General features: G+C 45.5%; 3 protein-coding genes across 32 annotated transcripts in view; 2 read left to right on the top strand and 1 right to left on the bottom strand.

Annotated features, from left to right (window-relative positions):
* The window catches only part of LOC146353374 (synaptonemal complex central element protein 1-like), a 615017-nt gene that overhangs the window by 57844 nt on the left and 532647 nt on the right, over window positions 1-24526 (top strand). The window lies entirely within an intron of this gene.
* Window positions 2836-19012, bottom strand: UXT (ubiquitously expressed prefoldin like chaperone). Of its 7 annotated transcripts, XM_084836368.1 has the most exons (8): window positions 18633-18762; window positions 17997-18024; window positions 17657-17773; window positions 17428-17509; window positions 17179-17246; window positions 7684-7791; window positions 6466-6529; window positions 2836-6132 (listed from the first exon to the last, which is right to left on the bottom strand). In XM_084836368.1, the coding sequence occupies exons 3-8, from the start codon at window positions 17740-17742 to the stop codon at window positions 6067-6069; spliced, it is 474 nt and encodes a 157-aa protein (XP_084692494.1). In that variant the 5' UTR covers window positions 17743-17773; window positions 17997-18024; window positions 18633-18762; the 3' UTR covers window positions 2836-6066. The 7 variants fall into 7 exon arrangements, with proteins under 7 accessions (XP_084692494.1, XP_084692493.1, XP_084692491.1 ...); XM_084836367.1 differs by lacking the exons at window positions 17997-18024; window positions 18633-18762 and adding an exon at window positions 18818-19012; XM_084836365.1 differs by lacking the exon at window positions 17997-18024 and having other exon boundaries at window positions 18736-19012.
* The window catches only part of LOC146353378 (ER membrane protein complex subunit 3-like), a 41337-nt gene continuing 35652 nt past the window's right edge, over window positions 18842-24526 (top strand). For 21 of the 24 annotated variants that reach the window (XR_014788051.1, XR_014788052.1, XR_014788054.1 and 18 more), the window contains exons 1-2: window positions 18842-19081; window positions 20185-20242. Coding sequence is in view for 16 of the 24 variants with exons in the window: in XM_084836349.1 (XP_084692475.1) it covers window positions 18924-19081; window positions 20185-20242 (216 nt within the window). In the remaining 8 variants the exon portion in view is untranslated. Of the gene's footprint in view, window positions 19082-20184; window positions 20302-24526 lie in introns of all 24 variants that reach the window. The other 3 variants (XM_084836356.1, XM_084836361.1, XM_084836355.1) reach the window with 2 other exon arrangements.

A 24526-nucleotide genomic window follows, 5' to 3' on the forward strand; every position in this document is an offset into this window, starting at 1 on the left:
CGTTCCTGCTTGGGCGGACGCGGGCTGAGCCAGGGCTCCTGGGCCCTGACCTCTATGCTGGGATGGGGGCGGGGATTTAATCACACACACCCGCCAAACAAACCAGCTTTCACGCCAACCACGTGGCGGCCGCCCCTTGGCACCATCCTGCCCCCACGTTGGGAGGAGGGCGGACACAGGCGGTGCTTGTCACCAGCCCACGACCCCCCCCGGCCCCCTTGTCATCCTTGTGCGCCCCCACGGTTGCCGCGGCAACACAAAGCCACGACAACGGAGGGAGGGAGAAGCGGAGGCGATGAAAGAGAAGGCGGGTGGAGGGGGGGAGGAAGGTTGCTGCCATGGTAACCTCTCTCCGGCCCCAGGGGGATGGGATCGTCAAGGGGCTCCGTGCCGCCCAAGGCCTCCCCGGCCCTTGGTTGCCATGGAAACCGGGGGGGAGATGGAGCGGGAGGGCTTTTGCCCTGTAGGGGGCGCCCCCTTTGCGGGTAGGAAAGAAGACTTCTTGCACCGAGAGGGCCGCCAAGGACGACAGCAGGACTGTAGGTTTAAACCTGCCCTCAGCTGGTCGTATCAGGGCCCAGCTCGCATCTGCAATGCGGGGATAACGACAGCCTACCTTACAGGGTTGTTATGAGGAGATCTGAGCTGGTATTTGTGAAGTGCTTTGAACCAGGGCTTAGCCCGACATACATAGGAGTGCGCTGTTAATTTGTCAAGTCCCAAATCTGAAATATATCAAGTATGGATAGTTGGAAATGCTCTAGTCTGGACTACTGTAGATGGGGGTGCCTTTGAAAGGTATTCAGAAACCAGCTGGTCCAGAACTGGGGCTGGTTGGTTACAGGGAGCATGTGACTCCCTTGTTATAGCAGCTTCACTGGCTACAGTGACTCCCTTGTATCTGTTTCCAGGTACAAATCAAAGTGCTGGTTATGATATCTAAAGAGCTGTATGGCTTGAGACCAGGCTCTTGGAAATACCACATCCTCCCTTATGAGCCTGCTGGGGTTTTGATCCTTGGAAGAGGCCTTTCTCTCTAACCCGCCACTATCAGAGGCACATTTAGTGGGCACATGACAAAAGGCCGCCTCAGTGGCTGCTCCCAGGCTCTAGAACTTCCCTGCAAGGGAGGCAAGGCTAGCTCCTTGATTATCCTTCCGCTGATAGATGAAGATACTTTTATTCTTGGTTACTGAGCTGACATTACTGAACTACATTGTTAACTGGTGGATGCTGTTTATTTCTTGTATGTCTTTTTGGTTCCCAGTGTCTTTTTAAAAAGTGTTATGGTTTCAGTTTCAAATGAACAAAATTCTTGTACACAGAAGTTGTATATCTAATACCCAGAAATATCTGGGTTGGATCCGGACTTCGTCATACTTAGAATAGACCCACTGACTAACTTATCCCATTTACTTCAATGGGTCTACTGTATGCATGACAAAGTCCAACCCACTGTGTTCAGAGAATACTACACAAGATGCACGCATAGGGTTAAACTCAAAACTAGTTCAGGCAGATCTTATAAAAGTTAGCCAATAGACACCAGGCAGACCTTTGTCCCATTATTTTAGGTGTCCCTCCCAAATTTGAGTTGTGCTGCTGGTGAACCACGTCATGGAATCTCCATTAGTGTACATAATAAAAGGAGATCAGGTAGTTGCAAAAGCACCATGTCTGTGCTGTCCATAAGAGAGTTTGTGTGTCAATTTTTCTGAAAGCACAATTGTCCATACCTGGGTCTCTAACATGGTACCCATGGGCACCAATGAGCCCATGGATACATCTCTTGGTGACTGCCAGGCCCCCTGCCCCTTTTTTTCTTAAGATGTTAAAAGTGATTTTGTTTTGAACTGGGAGGGTGGAATGCTGCAAAAGAAGGTGCTGCTCTCCAGTACCACCTTTATTTAGATTCAAAAGAGTAATTTTCTGCTTTGGAGCTCAGATACCACTCTGCTTTGTACTTGGCTTCTTGGGCAGGTTACTTTTCTTTTAGTCTCAGCATTTTGACTTCTGGAATACGTGTTTTGTGACTGCACATGCCTATCATGGCAGCCATTTTATAAATGGGTAAGCCCCCATGGCAGCCATTATGTGAAAACACCCACAGCACTCTCGTAAAATTCCAAATGTGTCCACCAACCCCAAAAGTCTGTGGGACCCCTGCTGTGCCCCCCACCGATGTTTGGAGAGACCATCAATGGTTTTCCAGTGAGCTGCAAATTCAAACTGTGCAGCTGCAAGCATAATTCTTATTGTCTTTATGGAGCAAGTATTCATTCTCGTTTTTAAAGACTGACAATAAAATTAGAACCCCACAATGTCTGATGGATTGGTTTGTTATTTAGGTCGAAGTCTGGAGTGCAAATTTCCAATATTCTGCTGCCGCAGGACACAAGTGCCACATATGGAGCACCATGCGCCTGAACTCACACCTCAGCACACAGGGGACAGATGAACCTTGATTCAGGACAATGTAACAGGGGAAATGCCATTGGTGTATTACTTTCAGGAAAGCTTCCCCAAGTTACATAGAGATGGTTCTCATCAAGGGATATGACCAAATCCGATTCCATTGGGTATCTGTGAAAGTCATATCTAAGTCAGTTTTCCACTGGATCTTATTTTAGTTGAAAGGCAGGAAATAAACAGAGTAAGTGGAGAGTGCACTTTAATCTGTTCTTAATTCATATGTTAATAAAGGTATTATCTTAAACCAGAATCAACACACAAAGCGAAATGAGTTTAAGAGAACTTATGAAGTGCAAGATTAGGATGGAAGTACCATTAAATAAACTTTAATAAAAATAGATAAAACTGTAATACAAAATGTAAAAAGTAGTTGTAAGAATTTAATTATATAACAAACCATATAAAATTGTACCAAAAAAAAACGACAGTCCAAAAACATATTTAACATTCCTGATTTAAGAAGCCAAATTGTGTAGTATAACCTAGTGGCTGGAAGGAATGGAACTCTCAAAATGCAAACCCCTCTTCAGGTGGTAGAAAACCATCTTCCTCTGGTGGAGGATTCTTTATAAAGGGCAAGTTCTTTTGAAGAAATATAATTCATTAAGTTGTGTTGTCTTCCTTCCCTGGAAAAGGAACTTTTCTGTAGGATGAAGGGCTAACTATTTGGTATTAGTGATTCCCCCCCCCCCCCCGGCCAACATTGTATTTAATCATTAAACAATGTTACTAGATACCCACATAGTCTGCAGGGGTGGAGACAAGGAATGCACAGCTGAAATATATCTTGAGATCTGTCCAGAACATATATAACATTTTTAATAAAGGGTAGTTTGCCTTTATCTATTCCTTTTTAATTATGTAAAGCGTTTTTTGGGCACAGCTCCCAGAGAGGGTTACAAAATAAAACCATAAAAGTACAATTAAAATCTGACAAAGTCAAATTTGGCAGCCAGTTAAAAGTCTAGCATAAAATGAGTACACACTAAAATGTTCTCTCTCTGTGAAGCTTAAAATTTAGTACCTTTTTTTTTTTCTTTCCCTAAGGCTACAGCTACCTGGTTACTTGACCCAGCAACAACAGTAGTATCTCAGAAAGGGGCACAGCTAAAAAAAGTTATCCAATGAAAGAGGTACCAAGGTACATTTTGCTGTGCTGTGCGCTTGGCCTCTGATTGCCCGTTGGACTAGCAGTGAACAGCAGCCACCAGGTAGTTTGGGATCATCCAGTGCACTGCTGACTCAGTGGACTTAACATTTGCAAAACCCATCCTCTCTAGATTCTAAAATCTAGATCAGCCTTCCCTAACTTGGTGCCCTCCAGATGTGCTAGATTACAATGCTGCCTGGGAAATGCTGGAACTTGTAGTCCAACACATCTGGAGGACACCAGCATAGGGAAATCTGATCTAGATCAATCTTTTATACCATTTACTAAACATTCAAAATAACATTATACCACCTTACAACTCATCAATCGGAGTATAAAATTCAGCAATAGATTGTAATGAAATTTGTATTTTTATTGTAATGTATAAAACCTCCTTGCTCATTGACTGGATATAATGTTGCTGAGGATGGGAAAAAACTCAAGCAAGGGATAGAATTGTTTATGACACTTATGGATCCAATTATAAGCCAGAGCCACGGGGTTGGGGGGATCCTCCATTACTGAGGAAGAAGGTCCACATGTCTTCTATTAATTCGAGCTGACTTCTGAGGAAAAAGTCACTTCTAAAGCAATCTTTCCCACACATGAAGACTATTGCCAAAATGTAGCATAACAATGAGATAAACCAACATCAGGAAAAGACTGACAGAAATAAATCCACTGGAAATTTGAGTCAGATATGATGTGATCTGGCATTGCTACGGAAGAATGTATAGACCCAATAAGAAGGCTCCTGCATATGGCAAAATGCATTATATTCGGAAACATCATTTTGCAAAAACTGCAGGCAGAACAACAGCACAGTTAGTACACATGAAGTAGTCTTTGGCTGGCATCTAATTTTTAATAGGGGCGAAACTCATTCCGGGTTTGTGGAGGGGTTGGGTATTATTTTGAGAGTGGGCCCCCTCCCTGAGTGTTCCCACCTCCTCCTTGCCACTGTCCATTTGCTTCACTGGCCCTCTGGGCCCAATGCACACCACCTCCTCTTGTTACTTGTTGGCTCAGAGAGGCATCAACCACAAGGGAGAAAGCAAAAGGACAGGGAGGTTCCAGTGACTGGCAGTGAGCCCCCTCCTGGGGCATAGACTTGGCAGGTGCCTAACAATTTCCACCCCTGACTGGGGACCATATTTTCAACTGAGCAAGCAGCTGAAAGGCCAGCAACAGTGGATCTGCTCACCAAGTCATTCCCACACTAGTCAAGACATGGCCAAGGCAGTTCTTTGCCCCCTTATCCCCAACAGAGGCTTTGGTTTAGGCACCTCAGTTGCTCAAACCCATTTCCTTCAGTTTTGGCTTGTGCCTGGAAGCAGAGGGGAGGAACATTCACACTGTAGAAAAGGGGCACAAAGAGCCCTTTGTCTGCATCTCATCTTGGCAGAATGTGACTGAGGGACACAATTGTGTGCATATGTTGCGGGGGGAGGGTATCCCCCACGTTGGGAGTCAGTCTTGCTCTTTAGTGGCCAGATCCCTATCCTACGTTTGTTTATTTCTTTAAGTCAATTTATGAGTTGCCCTATAGCTGAAGCTGTCAGAGCAAATACAGTAACAGCAATGATGTTAACACACCACTGCCAGAAAGAACACCAAAAAAAACATGCACACATGCACACACACACGAAACCCTGGGAGTTTTCAGCTCTGGTAAAGCTTAAGAAGTGTGCCAGATGAATGCAAAGGACTTGGCCTACACATACAGTGTCTCAGTAACCCTTACAACAACCCTGTAAAGTATTATGCCCATATTACAGATTGGGGGATGAGGGCCAACCCTGATAGAACAGCTTGTCTAAGGCTACTTAGTCAGTACACAGCTAATCTGAAATTTGAACAACGCGACCTTCACTTATCACTTGTGCTTAAAACCACTATGCTACCCCAGCATTCAAATCTTGGCGGGTAGAGCAAGGGTATCAGACTAGGAGTAAGGGGATAAAATGGAAGAGGCAAGGATACTCCCTAGATGTAGTAGCCCCTCTGCTACCTGAGCTAGTCTAATACTCAGCATGGTAAAAGCAGAGCCCAATGTTCTTGCTGCATCCAAGACACAAGTGACAGGGATTACTACCAAAAAGGGAAGGTGGGTGGAGAAGTGAGACAAAAAGACAACAGACAGACTGGAATGCACCAACTTTTATTCTTTTTACAATTGAGATGAAGTTGCACTAAGAAACAGTGCCTGGGGAAACAAAGGGTATATGGGGCGGAGAATTCAACCAGACCATCCACCCCATGATAAATTGCTTTCCTTCCCGCCCTACAACCTATCACCATCTCACGTTTACCCCACCCCATTCAGAAGTGTAAGCCCAGCAACAAGTGCAGTTCATGCTGCCACCAAATGCCCAAGAAATCAACTCTTCTTCCAGCACAGCGGAAATTGAAAACATCCCCTCTGGATAGGGTAAGGCAGGCGCCTAAAGGATGATGTCCCTTGTGGTCTCCTCAGGAAGATCCTGGAGACCCTGGAGTTCCCGCAAGCCCTGTGGGCAGGAGTGGGGTGGGAGAAATACAGTCTGAACTAGCTTTCTCTACTGATTTCCTAGATTTCTCTTTCTGGCACAGCCTCTATTCCAGCCAGTGCCAGAAGCAAACACCCTCCCTATACCATAGAGCAGCACCCTAGTGAAAAGCCCTGCTAAATCTCATTCCAACTCTGCACAGCTGCTCTCCTTCACTGAAACGTGGTTCCTGTCCAACATGGTTCCTCGCTCTGGCTGCTCGGAGCAATCAACACCACCTAATGTGCCACATTTCTCCATCTCTACACAACCCCACCCCAAACAGCAAACACATTGCTAACCCAGCCTTATTACCTCTAAAACTATCCGGATATTGGCTTTGATCTTGGCAGAGTCTTTGGTCAGGGCTTCGCTGAGCCTGTTAAGAGATGGAAGAAATTCACAGAACAGAGGTGCAGAATGTCAGGCCCAGAGGCCAAATCCAGCCTTCAGGAGTCCCCAGATGGCCCCACACCCTTTTCCCCAACCACAGAGGGTTTGGTGGTTTTCCAGCTTTTGTGCAGTTTTTCCCCATTCTAAAAGGTTGAAATGTCTCTCCTTAGTAACTAGAAGGGATTTAAGCTAAAATATGCTGGTATTGGGGGGGCGGGGGGCCCTGCCCCTTTTGCCTTCATCCCCATCCACCACTGGAATGCAGCCCCCAAGGTCTTCTCCAAAATGGAATTCAGCATTTAGGCCAAAAGAGTTTCTGCACCCCTGCCATAGAAGGTCGGGAAGAAAGACAGACTGGACCTATAAACCCAATCACAGATGAGGACCACAAGGCATTGTGAGAGGGACTGACCCTTTGGCAGTGTTTGCAGATACAGTTTCGTGCTTGAATTAGGCTGCAATCCTATGCACACTTATGAGAACGCAAACCCCACTGAATACTGTGGGACTTCTAAATAAACATGCACTGGATTACGCAGCACAAAGGAAGGGGACAGTGGGCTTGTTCCCACCTGACAAACCTTATCTCTGCATGTTCGCCTGCACACCCCATCTGTTTCTTGGGCCTTTCAGGGTCCTCACAAAAATACTACTGATGTCAATGTGTTGCATTGAGGCAATGCCCAATGATAGAAGGCTAGCATGAAGGTCTATCCACAAACAAACTTGTATCATTCATACTGGTTTAACTGACAAGGCTTCCCAAAGAATCTTGATCACTGCAATTTGGCGAGAGCTTAAGATTCATAGATCCTTAGCCACGTTCACAGGACTACAAGTCCAAGAGATCTCTGTGGAGAGAGTGACTATTAAACCAATTTAATCTGGCAGTGTAGAGACGCCCTAAAAGATTAGAGATGAGAGTTTATTTGGCCAGCAGCCAATCAACATTATCCTAATCTCATTGCTCTGGAGGCACCTGCCATGTACATTCCAGCAGCATGGTCTGTTGATGACAGTCAGAGATTACTGGTTGCTGGAGCAAACGTCGTTCATGAGGCCTGCTAAATGGGAGCCAAGTGAGGTAAAACTTCCTTAAGTAGTTTGGGGGACAGGGAAGGCTGAATTCCTCCTACTCACTCTGTAAGGAGCTTGTTCTTCTTCTCAATGAAGACTAGTGCCTCAGGAAGCGTCAACTCCACAAAGAACCCATAACCCAGCGCTACAAATATGGTGGACATGTCTGGCCTGCAGCAGAGCAAGGAAAAGAGGGTAAAGTCAGCATGCATTTGAGATGGCCAAAGAGAAGAGAGGCAGCAACTGTGGGTAGGATCCACAGTCCCAGCATTTGCACAGTTGTTATTGTGCTAGTGTACACCAACACCGGTGGATGGTCAAAGCGCTATCAACATTGCATGAATGTTGATTTACGCTAGCACAACATCAATTGTGCTAGTGCTGGGACACCATGTGATCTTACCCTATGCATTCTATCTGTTGATGACAGGACATGCAGCAGTGGCTTTAAACTATAGGGAAGTCAACCAAGGTTCTACATAGGAAGAATGAAGACATTCTTGTCTACATTTGGAATTTCATTTGGAATGTCTACATTAGAAGGAGTTTCCTTATTGCAAGTGTAGCTCAGAAATGGAATGAGCTTTCTAGGGAAACTGGAACTCTTTCCATGGGGATATTGAAGAAAATCAGAGAGGCTTGAGATATAGGTGCCTTGGGATTAAATGATCCATGAACTAAGATAGAAACAGGACCAAAATAATTACTAAAAGGAAATTCATCTATTGGTAACCCAATGGCACCTTTTATGTCTCAGAAACTACCTGGGGGAGTGGAGGAGCAAGAAGCAGCTGGGAGCACAAAAACAGTGGGTGGGTAGGGGAAAAAACAATGAGGGGTTGGGATGCCATTTGGAGCGGGGAAAACGGCAGGTAGAAAAAGGATGAAGCATGTGCATGCACATACGCCCTTGTACAACCAGAACCACCACTAGAACGCAGCCCCTGAGAACTTCTCTGAAACTGAATTTAGCACTCAGACTAACAGCAGTTCCCCACCCCTGTCATAATGAGACACAACCCCTGGGTACTAGCCCTGAGCTACTACCACTACTTAGTTGAAGAACCGAGGCACAGAAAAGTAGAGTAAGAACCCTTCCCTGCAGTTCTCCTCCCAACCCATTGCCATTGCAAGCAGGCAAGGTGGAGGAGGAGGAAGCAGCCAGCAGGCTGGGAATGAGAAAGTCAGACTACCCAACTTAACAAGTGGCTAATAAAGAACAAAAAGTTCAGACAGGACTGGCATATACTGCTGGTACTTGGAAAAAACCTTGGTACATTTCAGAAAAGATAGGTTTGGAGATGAGAAGGATGCTGCAGCTAACAGCAGATAGACAACAGTGGGTAAATTAACATTCACAAGTACGTTTCCAGGCATGGAACAGAATCTTATTAGAAGTAGGCAACTAAAAATGTTCAGCTCAGTACCAAACGTTTCTGAAGTGGTTCCATAGATATAGGAGTTGACAAGAGCTGCTGTGCTGAAATGTACAAGAGTATGAATTGGAAAGTCCCTGGTTTAAAAAATCTCACCTTGACCCCAAACTCATTAGCTGACTATAGCACAATCTGTTAGCCTCAACCCCACCTCCGCAATACTGGAATACTACTAGATTTACCTTATAGGGTAAGTGTAGGTAGGGTTATTGAGATACTGTACAGGAAGTGCTTTGAACACTTGAAATGCAGTACATAAATGCTAAGTAGTATTCTCATTAGTTGGCTGTTCTCTTGTAAACACACACACATCTTCTTTCTTGTACAACAAGCAACTCCAAAGCTGTGCTCGAAGTTGGGCACCATTCTGCAGTAGTTCTACTCCAATCTGCAGGGCACAGAATTCAGCTGGGAGACTGTATGTTGGCGCCTTGGCAGTCTTGCTGTAGAGTGCTTAAAGGTACGATCTTGTCTCCAATGTTATTTAATATCCATATGAGCCACTGGGTGCAGTCATTAGGGGATTTGGGGTGAGGTGCAATCAATAGGCTGATCACACGCAACTCTATTTCTCCATTACATCTGAATCAGGAGAGGCCATTCACACTGTGCTAAAGGATCCACACTGGCTGCCAGTCTGCTACCAAGCTAGGTTTCAGGTATTAGAATACAAAGCCCATACAACTCAGGGCCATGTTACGATCTTCACGGGAGGCCTGGTTATCCATACTGCAGCCTGCAGATTTCTGTTTGGCAGTGACATGGAGATAGGCTCTCTCTACAGTGGCACCTGCCCTGTCGAACGATCTCCCCTCTGAGGTACATCAGGCCTCAATGCTGGTATGTTTTAGGCACTGATTGAGGATTTATCTGTTTGCTTTGGCTTTCCCCCAGGCATGAGCAATCTTTGTACCAGCCTCATGATACTACTGTGTGTGCGTGTTTTGTTTGTTTTTATTCCTTTGTAAACCGCTTTGGGATTGGTTTCAGATGAGAAGTGGTATATAAATATTGTTAATAAATAAATAATAAAGCTCTGGAAGGTGCCCCTCACCATCATCACTTCTCTGGTGAACAGTATATTTTTGCTCATTTTACTGCTAGCCAATGCGTATTCACACCATTCTTGGCCCTCTGCCAGCAGGAAGTGGAGGGAAAGAAGTGTCACTTCACATTCAAACACCCATCCTTGCATGGGTCAAATGCTACAGGAAAAACAACCTAAATTTGGCTCTTGTTTTGTAAGTTATCTTTCATTACATATTCTTGTTCCCCCCCCCGTTTTTTTTTTTTTTTAAACCCAGAAAGGCTTTGAATGGGGATAACACATCAACATACAACCTATAATCTTCCTATCCACAACCCCTAGATTTCCAAAAGTCTTGTTTATACATTTCATCTCATATATAAATAAATAGCTGGAGTTTGGGGGAAGTGTTCTCAAAACAGATCATAGCAAGTCTCCTCAAATTGTGAAACAAAATACTCACACTCTTCACCAAAAGGGAGAGGACGGGGGGCAGGGGGTAGAGGAAGAAAGTTTCCATTTCGCTGTCAGTACGCTTACTCTTCAAGGTTCCCTCTCCCTCTGTTGTCTTCCCACTATCAAATTTTAGTTCAGTGACTTCTAACAGAGGCACACATTTTTTTCTGGATTCAGAAATGGAGGCATGCTGTATTTGTCAGCCCAAAAGTTATGCTTCTGAAGTGCATAGCAGTAAAAACTGCCCTCAGAGGAGACTCTTCCTCAGTTATCATTCTGGGCATGTTTCCCACCTGGAAGGAGGCAACGCTGAAGGAGTGACTCATACAGAGAAGCAGTAGGCCACCTCCTCGGCAGGTATCATCAGGCCAAAAGGTGCTTCTGATAAACTGATTGCTTGCTGCTCTCTCATGGCTTTAGACTGTAAGCTCCTTGAAAAAGGAACTGGGTGTTTTGATTTTGTCTTTGCTTTCCCGTTATGCAGCAGTCATGTACGTTGATGGTGTTCTATAAGTACAGAATAGGTTTACTGCTCTTTCATGGAAGAAAGTAGCAACAACTTTCCCAAAGGCAAAGTAATCGCACCAGGTGAGTGGACAGGTATTTGGCCTTCCACAAGGAGGCTGAGCTTCAGCTCCTACTCTGCCACTTCATCCTTATGCTGAGCCTTTAAGGTGCCACAAGACTGTTGTTTTTGCTGCAACAGACTAACACAGCTACTCCTCTGGAAATGTAACGTTCTGATTCTTTCAACTAAGATTTACCTGACCTTTCTAAGGGGCTTTTTAGTTTTTCTTTAAAAGTGAGTAATGCAGGACATGAATGAGGTGTATAAAATGATGCATGGTGTGGATAAAATGATACAGAGAAGATTTTCTTCCTCTCTCATAACAGTAGAGCCTGGGGTCACCAATGAAGCTGAGTGGTAGCAGATTCAGGACAGATAAAAGGAAGTACTTCTTCACAGAAAAGATAGTTAAAACTATAGAATTCGCTACCACAAGAAGTGTTGATGGCCACTAACTTAGGGCACAATCCTATGGGGATAGTCGGCCACCTCCGAACTTGGAGGTGACTGACTATCCAATGCAGGGTGGCCGGAGTACAGAGGGGATCTTCTCCTCCATGCTCCGGCTGCCCTGCAGTTGTGGCTACACGGACGATTTCGGCTGTCTAGCCAGGGTGCCTTGGAGTAGGGCTTGGAGGCCAGACAGCACATACAAAGTGTCATACCAGTGCTTTCGCCGTTCCCTCCCCACCCCGCCCCCAAGAACGTCCCCTTTCCCCCTGCTCTGCACTGCTCTTACGAGCATGTAGCTGGGGATGAACAGTGCCGCCTACAAGGCGGTGGAGGAGGGGGCAGGGAGGTGGTTTTCTGGGAACCAACCCCGGAACGTTGGCTCTGAGGTCGGTTCTCAGAAAATGAAAAATCCTATGGCCTTCTAGCTCCTGGGCATCTGGTTGGTCACTATGGGAAACAGGATGCTGGACTAGATAGGCTTCTGGTTTGATCCATTATGGATCTTCTGATGTTCTTCTCCACTGCCAGATTCAATAAACTCTTTCAGTTCTCACTGTTAGCTGTAGTTCTCCCCAAGCTGCTACTCACATTCACATACAAAGTTCTTGTGAATAATAGTAACAGCAGCATTTATATAATGGAGCGTTTGAAATATTTCACATGTTTTATCTCAGTAAACCTTACAATCATCCTGTAAGTTATATCAGTATTATTATCCCCATATTGCAGTGGGGCGGGGGAGGGAGCTGAGGCAGAGAGATGGCAGCTTACCAAAAATCACCTAGTTCATTTATGGCAGAGGTGAGATTTCAACATGGGACTTGCTTTCACAATACTCCTTACAGAATTCACACACAGAGTTGTGGGCTTTTCTCCTCAAAGAAGGTCTCTGTCAACTGCAGGCTGCACGCACTGAATGCCTGCCGTTCTCTCAGTCAGGAGGAACGTTAAATGATGCAGTGGATCACCTGAAGTTCTTTGCTTGACTGACACCCTAACATAACCAACTCTGGCACATTATTTTCTAGGGGGTGTGGTGACATGTAGAGGACACTTCCCTTGTTAGAGAGGGCTGGACTAAATCAGAGGTAGGCAGAAGTTAGATTTCCAGATGTTTCAGACTTCTACTCTCAGAAGTCCCTGCCAGCATAAACAATGGTCAGGAATGCTGGGAGTTGAAGTCCAAAACATCTGGAGATCTACTTTCCCGCCTCCCAGCTCAGCAGAGCAGAGGAAGCTACTCCAGCTGGCCCAGGGACTACAGAGGTAAGCAAGCTTCCAGAGAGTGAGCAAACAGGGGGAGCAAACAGGAGCTGGCCAGGGGATTTGCAGTGGCAGAAGAGACAAAGGCAAACAGTGGGGCTCTGTTTTCAACCTCCAGTGAGTAAGGACCAGGCACAGGCTACTCTAGAACAATCGGAAAGCTAGACACAAAAAGGAAAAGAGGCTATGGAAGAACAAGACTCTCCAGTGGTGGTGACCTGCAAGGTGTGTGCCATGTTTGTTTTCTTGCCTGAGAACAACATGGCCTACACGTGCAACAAGTGCAAGTTGATCACGCTGCTGGAAGAAAAAGTAAGAGGACTGGAACAGCAAGTGTTGACGCTCCAGGGAATAAGAGAACACAAACAGTTCTTAGACAGAATAGTGGAACTACAGCAGCAAAGCGAAGTACAGGAGTTGGAGAGCAACAGCAAGCTGAGGCAGAAGAGGAAACTGCTGAGGTGAGGAAAAATGAAGTAGAGGATACTCCTTGGAAAAGGGTGACAGTTAGGAGCAGAAGAACTAGAAGCCACTCTGCACCAGTGGAGGCAGTGGAACTAGAGAACCATTTCTAGGTACTTGAGGATGAGACTGGAGGACAGCCTGCAGAGGAAGAATTACAGGGGAACCTGCATGACAGCGAGCAAGAGGCTGAAGGTCAGTCAAGCAGAGGTGATGAAATCAAGGCCTACAACAACAAGAAGAGAAGAGTAGTAGTAGTGGGAGACTCCTTGCTGTGTGGGATCGAAACCCAAATATGTCGTGAAGACCCGTGGACTCACCAGGTATTCTGTCTCCCGGGAGGACGGATTAGAGATGTGACTGAAGGGTTGCCTGCACTCATAAAGCCCACTGACAGGTATCCCTTCTTCTCATCCATGTGGGAACAAATGATACTGCCAAGCGGAGCTACGAAGAAATCACATCAGACTTTGAACCTTTGGGAAGGAAACTCAAGAACTTTGGGGCCCAGATAGTTTTCTCATCCATCCTTCCAGTAGTCAGAAGAGGGACAGAAAGGGAAAAATACTCCAGGTGAATGACTGGTTACGAAGGTGGTGCTGACGCAAGAGATTTAGATTCTGGGACCACAGGCTATACTTCCTGGAAGATGGACTATTGGCAAGGGACGGGTTGCACCTCACAAAGGCTGGGAAGAATGTGTTTGGCCACAGCATGAAGAACTTCATCAGGAGGGCTTTAAACTGAATGCTACGGGGAAGGGAGATGTAAAGTGGGGGGTAACAACGAAGGCTCAAGCACCACAACAGAGAGAACAGCTCTAATAGCACCCTATCATAGTCTTCACAAACATGTAGGAAGAAAGCCAGACCATGAAGCACATAGTCTTCGATGTCTATATACTAATGCCCAGAGTATCTGAAACAAACAGAACGAACTTGAACTCTTAATACAGGAGGGAAATTATGACTTGATAGCTATAACTGAGACTTGGTGGGATGACTCCCATGACTGGAATACAGCAATTGAAGGATATAACTTGTTCAAAAAGAACAGGAGGAACAGAAAGGGAGGTGACATCGCACTATATGTGAAAAATACATTTCCCTGCACAGAAATACAGAAGGATGAGCTTGGTAGCCCCATCGAGAGCATCTGGGTTAAAATAAATGAAGCAAAGAATAGAAGGAACATGGTGGCTGGAGTTTACTACCAGCCACCCAATCAAGGAGAAGACAAGGATGAAACTTTTGAAAAGCAAATAGCCAATGTTTCAAGGAAGCATGATGTAGTAGTAATGGGGAACTTCAATTTCCCCAATACTTGTTGGGAGACAAATTCTGCAAAACATGGCCCCTCCAGGAAATTCCTGACTTGTGTGGTGGATAACTTCCTCCTACAGAAAGTAGAGGAAGGAACTAGAGGATTGGCTATCCTTGACTTGATCCTAACCAACAGAGATGACTTAGTGGATAAAGTAATAGTTACAGGAACTCTGGGGGAAAGCGACCATGTTATACTTGAGTTCTTGGTTCTAAGGGAAGCAAAAGCCGAGTGTAGCCAAACATGTACCCTGGATTTTAGGAAAGCCAATTTTAATAAACTCAGAACAGTAAGTAAGGTCCCATGGCAAGCGACTCTAACGAGAAAAGGAGTCCAAGATGGGTGGGAGTTTTTAACAAAGGAAATTCTCAAGGCACAATTCCAAACAATTCCAACAAGAAAAAAAGGTGGGAGACAACAAAAGAAGCCAATGTGGCTTCACAAATAGCTTAGAGATGACCTGAAAATAAAAAAGCACACACATAGGAAGTGGCAGAAAGGCCAAGCAACAAAGGAAGAGTACAGGCAGGTAGCACAGAATTGCAGGGATGGCGTCAAGAAGGCTAAAGCTGAGAACGAGCTGAGGTTAGCGAGGGATGCTAAAAGCAACAAAAAGGCTTTCTTCAGATCCATGCACGGTAAAAGACAGAGGAAAGAAATGGTGGTTCAACTATTAAATAAGGATGGCAAAACAATGACAAAGAGAAGGCAAAAGTGCTCAATTCCTACTTTGGCTCAGTCTTCTCCCAAAAGAGGGTCTATGACCGCCCTGGCAAAGGCGAAGTACAGGCTGAAGGGGCAGGATTGCAGCTTGAGATCGACAGGCATATGGTCAAGGAACACCTCATTACTTTGAATGAGTTCACATCTCCAGGGCCAGATGAACTGCACCCTAGAGTAATAAAGGAACTGGCAGACCTTTCAGAGCCACTGTCTATTCTCTTTGAGAAATCATGGAGGACAGGTGAAGTGCCAGATGACTGGAAGAGGGCTAATGTCATCCCTATCTTCAAAAAGGCTAAAAAAGAGGAACCTGGGAACTACAGACCAGTCGGTCTGACATCAATCCCTGGGAAAATTCTGGAGCAGATCATAAAGCAAACCATCTGTAAGCAACTTGAAAACAACGCAGCAATTACTCAAAGCCAACATGGATTTGTCAAGAACAAATCCTGCCAGACGATGATCTCAATTTTTGATCAAGTCACCTCCCTTGTGGACTGTGGGAATGCTGTGGACATAATATACCTCAACTTCAGCAAAGCTTTCGACAAAGTGCCCCATGATATCCTGATGAGCAAACTAGCTCAAAGTGGGCTAGAGGAAACAACGATCAGTTGGATCCACAGTTGGCTACAGAATCGGACTGAAACAGTGCTTATCAATGGGATCTTCTCAAACTGGAGAGAAGTAACGAGCGGGGTACCACAGGGCTCAGTCCTGGGCCCAGTGCTCTTCAACATTTTTATTAATGACTTGGAGGAGGAGGTGCAGGGAATGCTGATCAGATTTGCAGATGACACAAAATTGGGCGGGATAGCTAATACCTTGGAAGACAGAAACAAAATTCAAAGTGATCTTGATAGACTGGAGCGCTGGGCAGAAAACAACAGAATGACATTTAATAGGGACAAATGCCAAGTTCTGCACCTAGGAAAAAGAAACCACATGCACAGTTACAAGATGCGGAATACGTGGCTCAACAACACTACAAACGAGAAGGATCTTGGAATTATTGTAGATCACAAGCTGAATATGAGCCAACAATGTGATGTGGCTGCAAAAAAGGCCAATACTATTTGGGGCTGCATTAATAGAAGCATAGCTTTCAAATCCCGGGAAGTAGTAGTTCCCCTCTACTCAGCACTGGTTAGGCCTCATCTGGAGTACTGTGTCCAGTTCTGGGCACCGCACTTTAAGAAGGATGCAGACAAGCTGGAGAGGGGTCAGAGGAGGGCAACGAAGATGATCAGGGGACTGGAAGCAAAGCCCTATGAAGAGAGACTGAAAGAACTGGGCATGTTTAGCCTTGAGAAGAGAAGACTGAGGGGAGATAGGATAGCGCTGTTCAAGTACTTGAAAGGTTGTCACAGAGAGGAAGGCCAGGATCTCTTCTCGATTATCCCAGAATGCAGGACACGGAATAACGGGATCAAGTTACAGGAAGCCAGGTTCAGAAGCTGAACATCAGGAGAAACTTCCTGACTGTTAGAGCAATACAACAATGAAACCTAGGGAGGTAGTAGGCTCTCCCACACTGGAGGCATTCAAGATGAGCCTGGACAGCCATCTGTCAGGGATGCTCTGACTTGGAGTCCTGCACTGAGTAGGGGGTTGGACTTGATGGTCTTGTAGGCCCCTTCCAATCCTACTATTCTATGATTCTACCTATCCCTGGACATAATGGCCCTTTGCCCACTTCCAACTTTTATGATTTTACCAAACCCAGTATCATGTCTGCTTTAGATTCGAGGAAGCCATAAAAGTTACTTTTTATCCCAGAGACAATTCATGTGCACATTATGCAGGGAAATGGGTACACACAGAAACACTGTCCTTGCATTACTCACACTTCTGCATTGACATAGAAATGGCAGCCCAGGTCCACTTGAGTTGTCAGCTCCTGGCCTCCTGTCTCCTGTGAGAAAAGGGCAGCAGTTTACAGATCCCTCTCTGTTCTCTAGGACAAAGCAATTCTTATAATAACCCCTTTCTCCTGCTGTCTGTTACGACTAAACTCCTACATCACATTGCCACTAAGTTGGCCAGAATCTTTTACTGTGAAATGCTGTAAACCCCTTAGAGAGGTCTTGAGTTACCTGTAATCGTGCAATAACATTCTTGAGCTGAAGGTACTGAGCAATCTTTTCATATACTTCATCCCGTTGCTCCAACACCTTCCTGAAAAGCAACATCAATAGGTCTTTGGAAGCACCAACAGAAAATGGACCAAGAGAGATCTAGGAGACATCACAAACTAGGAGTTTGAATGAGGTGGAATAGTTAAAAGGTAGGCCTGGAGAGGGGCCACTTTTTAGAGTCACTCACTGGAGATCCCTCTGCAAAACGTCACTGATAAAAGCCTCATACTGAAGCACCTTCTCTTGCACCTGCCGCTCGCCTAGCATCACCATTAGATTTCCACAACGGTGTTAGTACCAGAGCCTGGAGAAAGAAAGTGGAGAGGTTAGCAGGAGAAATTCCTCTCTAGCACTGAGGAAGAAACAAGCAGATTTTGAAATGGTAGCCCTCCTCACCAAATGAAGTTTATTTGCCAGTTATACAATTTCTATTCAGATTAAAATACATACAAATACACCCCAGCCCTCACCCATCCTCACCACCCCCTTTACCACATTCATCACGACACTGTAATCTAAACATTTACCGCGCTAATCTTCAGTTCATGAAAACAACTGATAAACAGTAAAGGAGGAAAAAAAAAAAGATTCCTAAATTGCTTTCCCCTCTCCGGGTTCTTATAGAAATTGCAATCCCAGCACCTCCCTGGAAGGTCAGAGGTCCTGGCAAGCGTTCCTATTTACAAGGCAACAGAAACACACTCTTGTTTCTTCGCCCCGTGACAGGCAGGGAGCGAATGTCGGGGTGATTGCATCTTGTGTTCCCCCCCCCCCACGGGTACTTCCGGGGTCAATGGCCTGAAAAGCGACCCTACAGAGAGTCCCTGCGGCACAGAGGCGGGGAGGTTAGACTGATTTGCAACCCTCACTTCCGGCGCCCGATGGAGAGCCGACAAAAGAGGGAAACACCGAAAGGCGCTAGACAGGAATATGCCGAGAATAAAGAGCATTCCTCCCTACACCTTCCGAGGTTTCCTTGCTGGGGCTGTCCTTTTGCTTCTGCCCCAATGAAAGCCGCCATCCGCGCTCTGCCACACACAGCTAAAGTGGGGCGCTCTACCCCATCTCTATGGTGCAGGCCTCCTACAGATGCGCTTCTTTCCTCCTCGCCCTGTGCTAGATCTTAAAAACGGGAAGCTGAGGTATTGGTTCGGTAAGCCTACTTCCGGTTTAAAGTTCAAAGGCGTTCTCTCCGTGATTATCACTTCTGAGAGAAAACTGAAGAAACCCTTCCCCCTTTCTCTCCCCCCACATTCAATTCTATACTTTTGTCCATGTGCGCACGCGCGCAACGGAGTTTTCGTTGCTCGGAAGCCGGACCCTTGGCGCCGGAAGTAGCCCCATTCACCAAAGGTCACTTCCGGTCCCCTTCCTTCTAAGGTCGACCACCAGAAGCCTTCTTCTCTTGTTCTAAACCGGCCGTCGGTCACGCCGCAGCGAACTTCCCTCCTCCCATGGCGGCGCCGGAGCTGCGGCTGGACGGTTCGATTCGCTTCTGGGTCCTGCTGCCCGTGGCTTGGATTGCACTCGCCGTCGGCGTTCTGCGGCTGCGCGTGGCGGGACTGTTGCGCGGCGAGCGCGAGCTGGGCTGGCCCGAGCAACGGCGGGACACGTGAGCGGCGGGGCGGCGTTCTAAGCCGTTGAAGTGGGGGCTGTGGAGCGGGGGGGCGCGCGCAATAGATGAAGTGGAGACTTCTGGGTGCCTGCAAGCGTCTGCGGTTCACAGAGCTCTGAGTTACACCTGACCTAACGAAGAGTTTATTGTGAGTTGGCTCCACATTTAGTCATGCTTAGAGGTAGACCCACTGAACTCGATGACTAACTGATGCCCCATTTATTTCATTAGGTCTGCTCCAAGTATGACTTAATCTGGATCCAACCCTTTATTTAGGGTTTATTTATCCACCTTTCTGTTGCAAATAATGGTTAAAGCAGCTAACACCAATCAGATGCAAAATACAATACAAAATCTTAATTAGAGTATAGAAGCTGATCAATTAAAAATGCATTAATACCATTAAAAAAAATAAACGGCACTCACCAGTTAAAACCTGCTTAAGTAAGCCAGCCAGTTTAAAAGCCAAAAGCCAGTCTGAATAAATGTCTTTGCCTGCAGAGGGAGGAACATCAGAGAAAGACAGAGCAATCCTATGTCCGCTAGACACTGTGTAGAGGGCCACAGGTTTTTTTGGTTTCTGGGAACCGAGATCAGAGCCAGGGCTCTGACCTTGGTCCCCAGAAACCACACTCCCGCTCCCTCATAGCTGGCATGGTTCTCCCCAAAGGGATTATCTCTCCCAGTTTTTATTGGCTGCCCTCAGGGCCATCCCAAGACATTTTATCTCCCAATTTGGCTGCATCAAACAAACTTGAGAGCCACACCTAATGATCTCTCCCCTGCAACAGCTTTGGGGAACCTGGGGTATGGTATACCTCATGAATCATGCAGACTTGGATCCTCATTTTTCCTCTGTGACATTGCAAGGGACCCTAAGGGTGCAATTCTAGAACTGCACAGACTGCTTTATTGGCATCCCTAAAAATATCACTTCTGTGTTTCTGTGTAGGCATATGGATTGTGTGGGTTGATTAGGGTGGGGATGTGAGTGGCTCTGCCTTTTGGTGGTGGGTTTGGCTTGAAGATCTGATTTCATAACTTGTACTATCCAAATAATTTTGGAATTACAAGTGATTTGAGTGCTCTTCGTTTGTCAGGCAGATTCTGGGTCGTAGCCGCCTCTTGAGAGAAAATGGACGGTACTTAACTCATCAGGTGAGAGAGAACATGAGGGCAAACCTTTCCTGAAGACCTGCCCACTCCTTGCACCCCAGGTAGACACCCATCACATGCTCCTTGGGATAGTCCTTCTCACCAAGCATACAGTTATAAACCAGGCACATATGATGCCCTTTTGCCTTACATTTGGTGCAAGACACTGACCCAATGTTTCATCTCTGCCCCGCCCCCACATCTGTTCAAATGCTAAAGAGATCAGTTCAAGGAGCTAACAAAAAGCTCCAGATTGACTTGTCCTGATTTTAGATATTAGCATCTTTACTAGAATAAAATGATGGTCTAGAGCAGGGATGGCCAACTTCTTTTTCTCCATCTCCCATAATACTAGAACCCAAGCTTATCCCATGAAGCTGATTGGCGGGAGATTCAGGACAGATAAAAGGAAGGACTTCACACAGTACATAGTTAAACTATAGAATTCACTACTGAAGATGTAGTGATGGCCACCATTTTGGATGGCTTTAAAAGGGAGTTTGATAAATACTTGGAGGAGAAGTATTTCTGAGCGTGCAACATTTTAAGTTCTTCATTAAAATCTGAACACAGACTTCCTGTGGTTAACATTGAGCATACGAAACTGGCACTGTGTTTTCTTTTCCACGCACAAGCCAGTGATCAAATGGCACATGATTATTAATTGCACTCAGTGGAAACCTCGAATCTATTTCAGGAGAGAAAGCGTTTCACGCTTTCAGCTGTATGATAACGGTCAGAGTAATGAAGAAGTTTAAAATAATGGGCGTTAGGCATTGTCTCGCTCTAGATTTTCTGATGTGTTTTAGTATATGGATTAACATCAGAGCCATTTCATTCATGCAAGGCAAGGGTTGGGTTTTTATGTGGTTGCTTTGACTGTTTATCTGCTTGCCTGGAGAACAACTAATGCTAGGATTTGAAGGAGAGAAGAGAAATTTCTTCTCCCTCTGCCACCCTTGCTAACACAGAGTTCAAAGATGTCTTTTAGGGGAGGGGGCACCTTTTTTGCCCCCTCTGTTTCATCTTATATATGATTCTTCCTCATGAACATCTACTATATCTTTGCTTGAGGGGTGCAAAAGTAACTGAAACAAATACTCTTAAAGTACAATGTTGTTGTTTTCAAAGTATAGATTTGCGATGTAAATGTGAACAGACTGAAAGGCCTCTGAACTTCTCTCTCCACTCACCCTATCCAAAACCAGAAATGGCAGCCCTCGTCATGAAATGCCTCTAAGCCTACACCCTCATTCATGCTTACCTGGAAGTAAGCTCCACTGAACACATAGGCCTTTTGCCTGAATACATATGCGTAGGATTGGGCTGTTAGAGATGTCCCCAGTAGGTGGCTTGAGGCAAGCCTAAGATACTGATCTACTTTATAATAAGATGTTGTAAAGATATCTGAGATATGCAAACAAAGCACTTTGAGCACTCTAAAAGGGTTATATCGGAGGTATCCAACCTTTTCAGGTCAGTGGACAGATTTGGAATTTGAGTGTCATGGGTGCTCTCACAAAATGACTGCCATGGTGGGCGTGTCACAAAACACCCATTTCCCAGCAGGCAAACTGGTGAGGCTAAAAGAAAAGTAATTTGCCCAAAAACCCAACTACAAGGCAGAGGTAGCGTCTGAGCACCAAAACACAAAACTCCTCTTTTTGAACCCACAGTTTTCTATTTCAGAGCACCTATTTCACAGAAGGAAAACTGATGACACTCAGACAAATAACTTAACCAAGAAACTGGATACAAGTCTGAGGTGGTACCTGAGACCCAAATGCCAAATCACACATTTGCCCCCACAATTCACTACTAAATTCCTGTCTTATAGAAGGCAAACTGGAGATGTTCAGAGTAACACAAACACACACAGGTGAAACACATATGTGATACAAAACCCAGGCAAAATACACATGCAACCACACACACCACACCACACCACACAAACCCAGGCAAAATACATGCACGCGCACACACACACCACCAACCCAGGGCAAAATACACACGCAACCACACATAAGGCACAGGCAAAACACCCCTCTAGCCTCCCAGGTGCCTCCACTCCAAGTCTCCCTCACCAGAAAAACCCTCTAGCCTCCCAGGATTATTCTATTCCCAGCTTTTTTCTGGGTGGCTGGGCAGCCCTTTTTATTTTCTAAGAATGCCTCTGGGGCAGGGGCATTGCTAGGTTCTTAAAAGATCCGGGGCACAGGCCCATAACACAAATTTGCATACACACACACACACACACACACACACACAAACGAGTCTAAGCGCACGTCTAGTGTGTGTGTGTGGGGGGGGGGTGTATGCATGCGGTGTGTGTGTGTGTGTATTACATACATACATACATAAGAAATGTGCACTGACTCCCCACCCCACTTCAACTCAGGCCCTGATTCAGCATTTTGGAAAACATCCTGCTTCTGCTCTGGCCAATTTGTAGTCGGACCACTTCAGCTCAGCACCAATCCTGAGTCAATGTTTGGAAAAATTTATCTTTATGCTTCCTGTTGACTACTATGGGAAATTAGAAAAAAAACCTAACTTTTTTCTCTTGGTCAGAACTGGATGATAATTTCAGGCATAGTAGCCCCCTAGAAGGGGGCTACTATGCCAGTGTCCAGACACCTGCCCAATGTCAGAAAGATAGGTGCAGGGTTTATATTTTGATTTTCTTTTAAAGGGAACTGCCAGTAACGTTTTAGTTCCTTGGAAGAATTGGATAAAAATTTCATGATTCATTGCTGTATCAGAGAAGATCATGTCTGTCAAATTTCAGAAAGATAGCCACAAGGGATTTTGTGCAAGGGTGGCCTTGACATCTTGAGGCCTCCAAAAGAGGACATACTTATCTCCCTATGTTCCTTGTGGACCATTGTTCTGAAAATTACAGACAGCCTAGAGGTGTCCCTAAGTAAGAAACCAGCAAAGTTTCAGAAGGATAGGTGCAGCAGTTCGTGTGGAAGGGGAGTTCTCCAATTTGGAGGAGGAAGTGATTTGCTTTCCCTTCCCTTCACCTCCTTCCCAATAGTTTTTGGATAGATTGGTATGAAAATGCACAGGTCATTAGAGGTGTCCCCCAGGCAAGAAACCTGCAGAGTTTCTCAAGGATATATATGCATGCAAATTTAGAATTACTAAAATTTATTTACATTTCACCAATGTTAGCAGCAGGGGAACATGGGTGGGATGGTACTATTGCACGCATGTCCTGCTTGTGAGTTTTCCCGTGGGCATCTGGTTGGCCACTCTGTGAACAGAATGCTGGACTACATGGCCCTTGGTCTGATCCAGCATAGCTCTTCTTATGTTCTTAAATATAGAGTGCCTCTGAGCATGTGCAGAATGTTTTTCTTTTACCACTGGGCACTTAGATTCTCCCTCTGCCAATTCTGTTCCCCTCCATGCAACCATCCCTCCTCATCCTACCACCCTCGAGCAACTCTTCATAAAAACAGATGTCTTGTTTCATGCAACTCCTCTCTACCTCCTCCTTTTTATGCACAAGCTCTCATTGTATCTTCCTCCCCATAACTTCATTTGTGCCAAGACTTCACCAGGATTCAGCCAATGAGTCTGTTTTCAAAACTGGGGCTAAGTTATGGAGAAACTCTGAGCCTGTACTAAGTGCCTTTCCCTCACCAATTAAGCTAGAATTCATGAAAAACATCCCCAAAGCCACAAATGACCAAACATGCATAAGACTGAGGTGAAAGGGTAGTCAATTCATTGGATGGAATTGGGTAGGCACTGTGTTAAGCTTGCAGTACCATGCTCACAACTCAGGACTTATTTCTGAGTAAACATGTAGAACATCAAGGTGCAAACCTCCCTGCAAAAGTAACTCGTGCTGGAATCCTATGCACACTTTCCAGAGGGTAAGCCTCATTAAACATAAAGGGACTTCTCAGTAGCCATACATACTGGCTTGCATACTGGATTGCATAAATGAGCAATATTTAGCAATATTTATCTCCCCTCCACTTAAAAAACAAACCAAAAACTCCTATTTTTTAATTAAAGCTTTCTGGTCATAGGAACATAGGAAGCTGCCTTATAATGAGCCAGACCCTGGGCCCATCTAGTGCAGAATTGTTGACACTGACTGGCAGCAGCGGCTCTCCAGAGCTTCAGGCAGGATTCTTTGGTAGGCCTACCGGGAGATGTGGGGATTGAACCTGGGACCTTCTGCATGCCAAGCATGTGCTCTGCCACTGAGCTACGGCTCTTCCTATTGCTGGATCATGGCAACTGACACATAAAACAGCCCCAGATTTG

The sequence above is a fragment of the Heloderma suspectum genome, chromosome 2 (assembly GCF_057233095.1).
Source record: "Heloderma suspectum isolate Gila_16-S chromosome 2, 16-S_ref, whole genome shotgun sequence".
NCBI lineage: Eukaryota > Metazoa > Chordata > Lepidosauria > Squamata > Helodermatidae > Heloderma > Heloderma suspectum.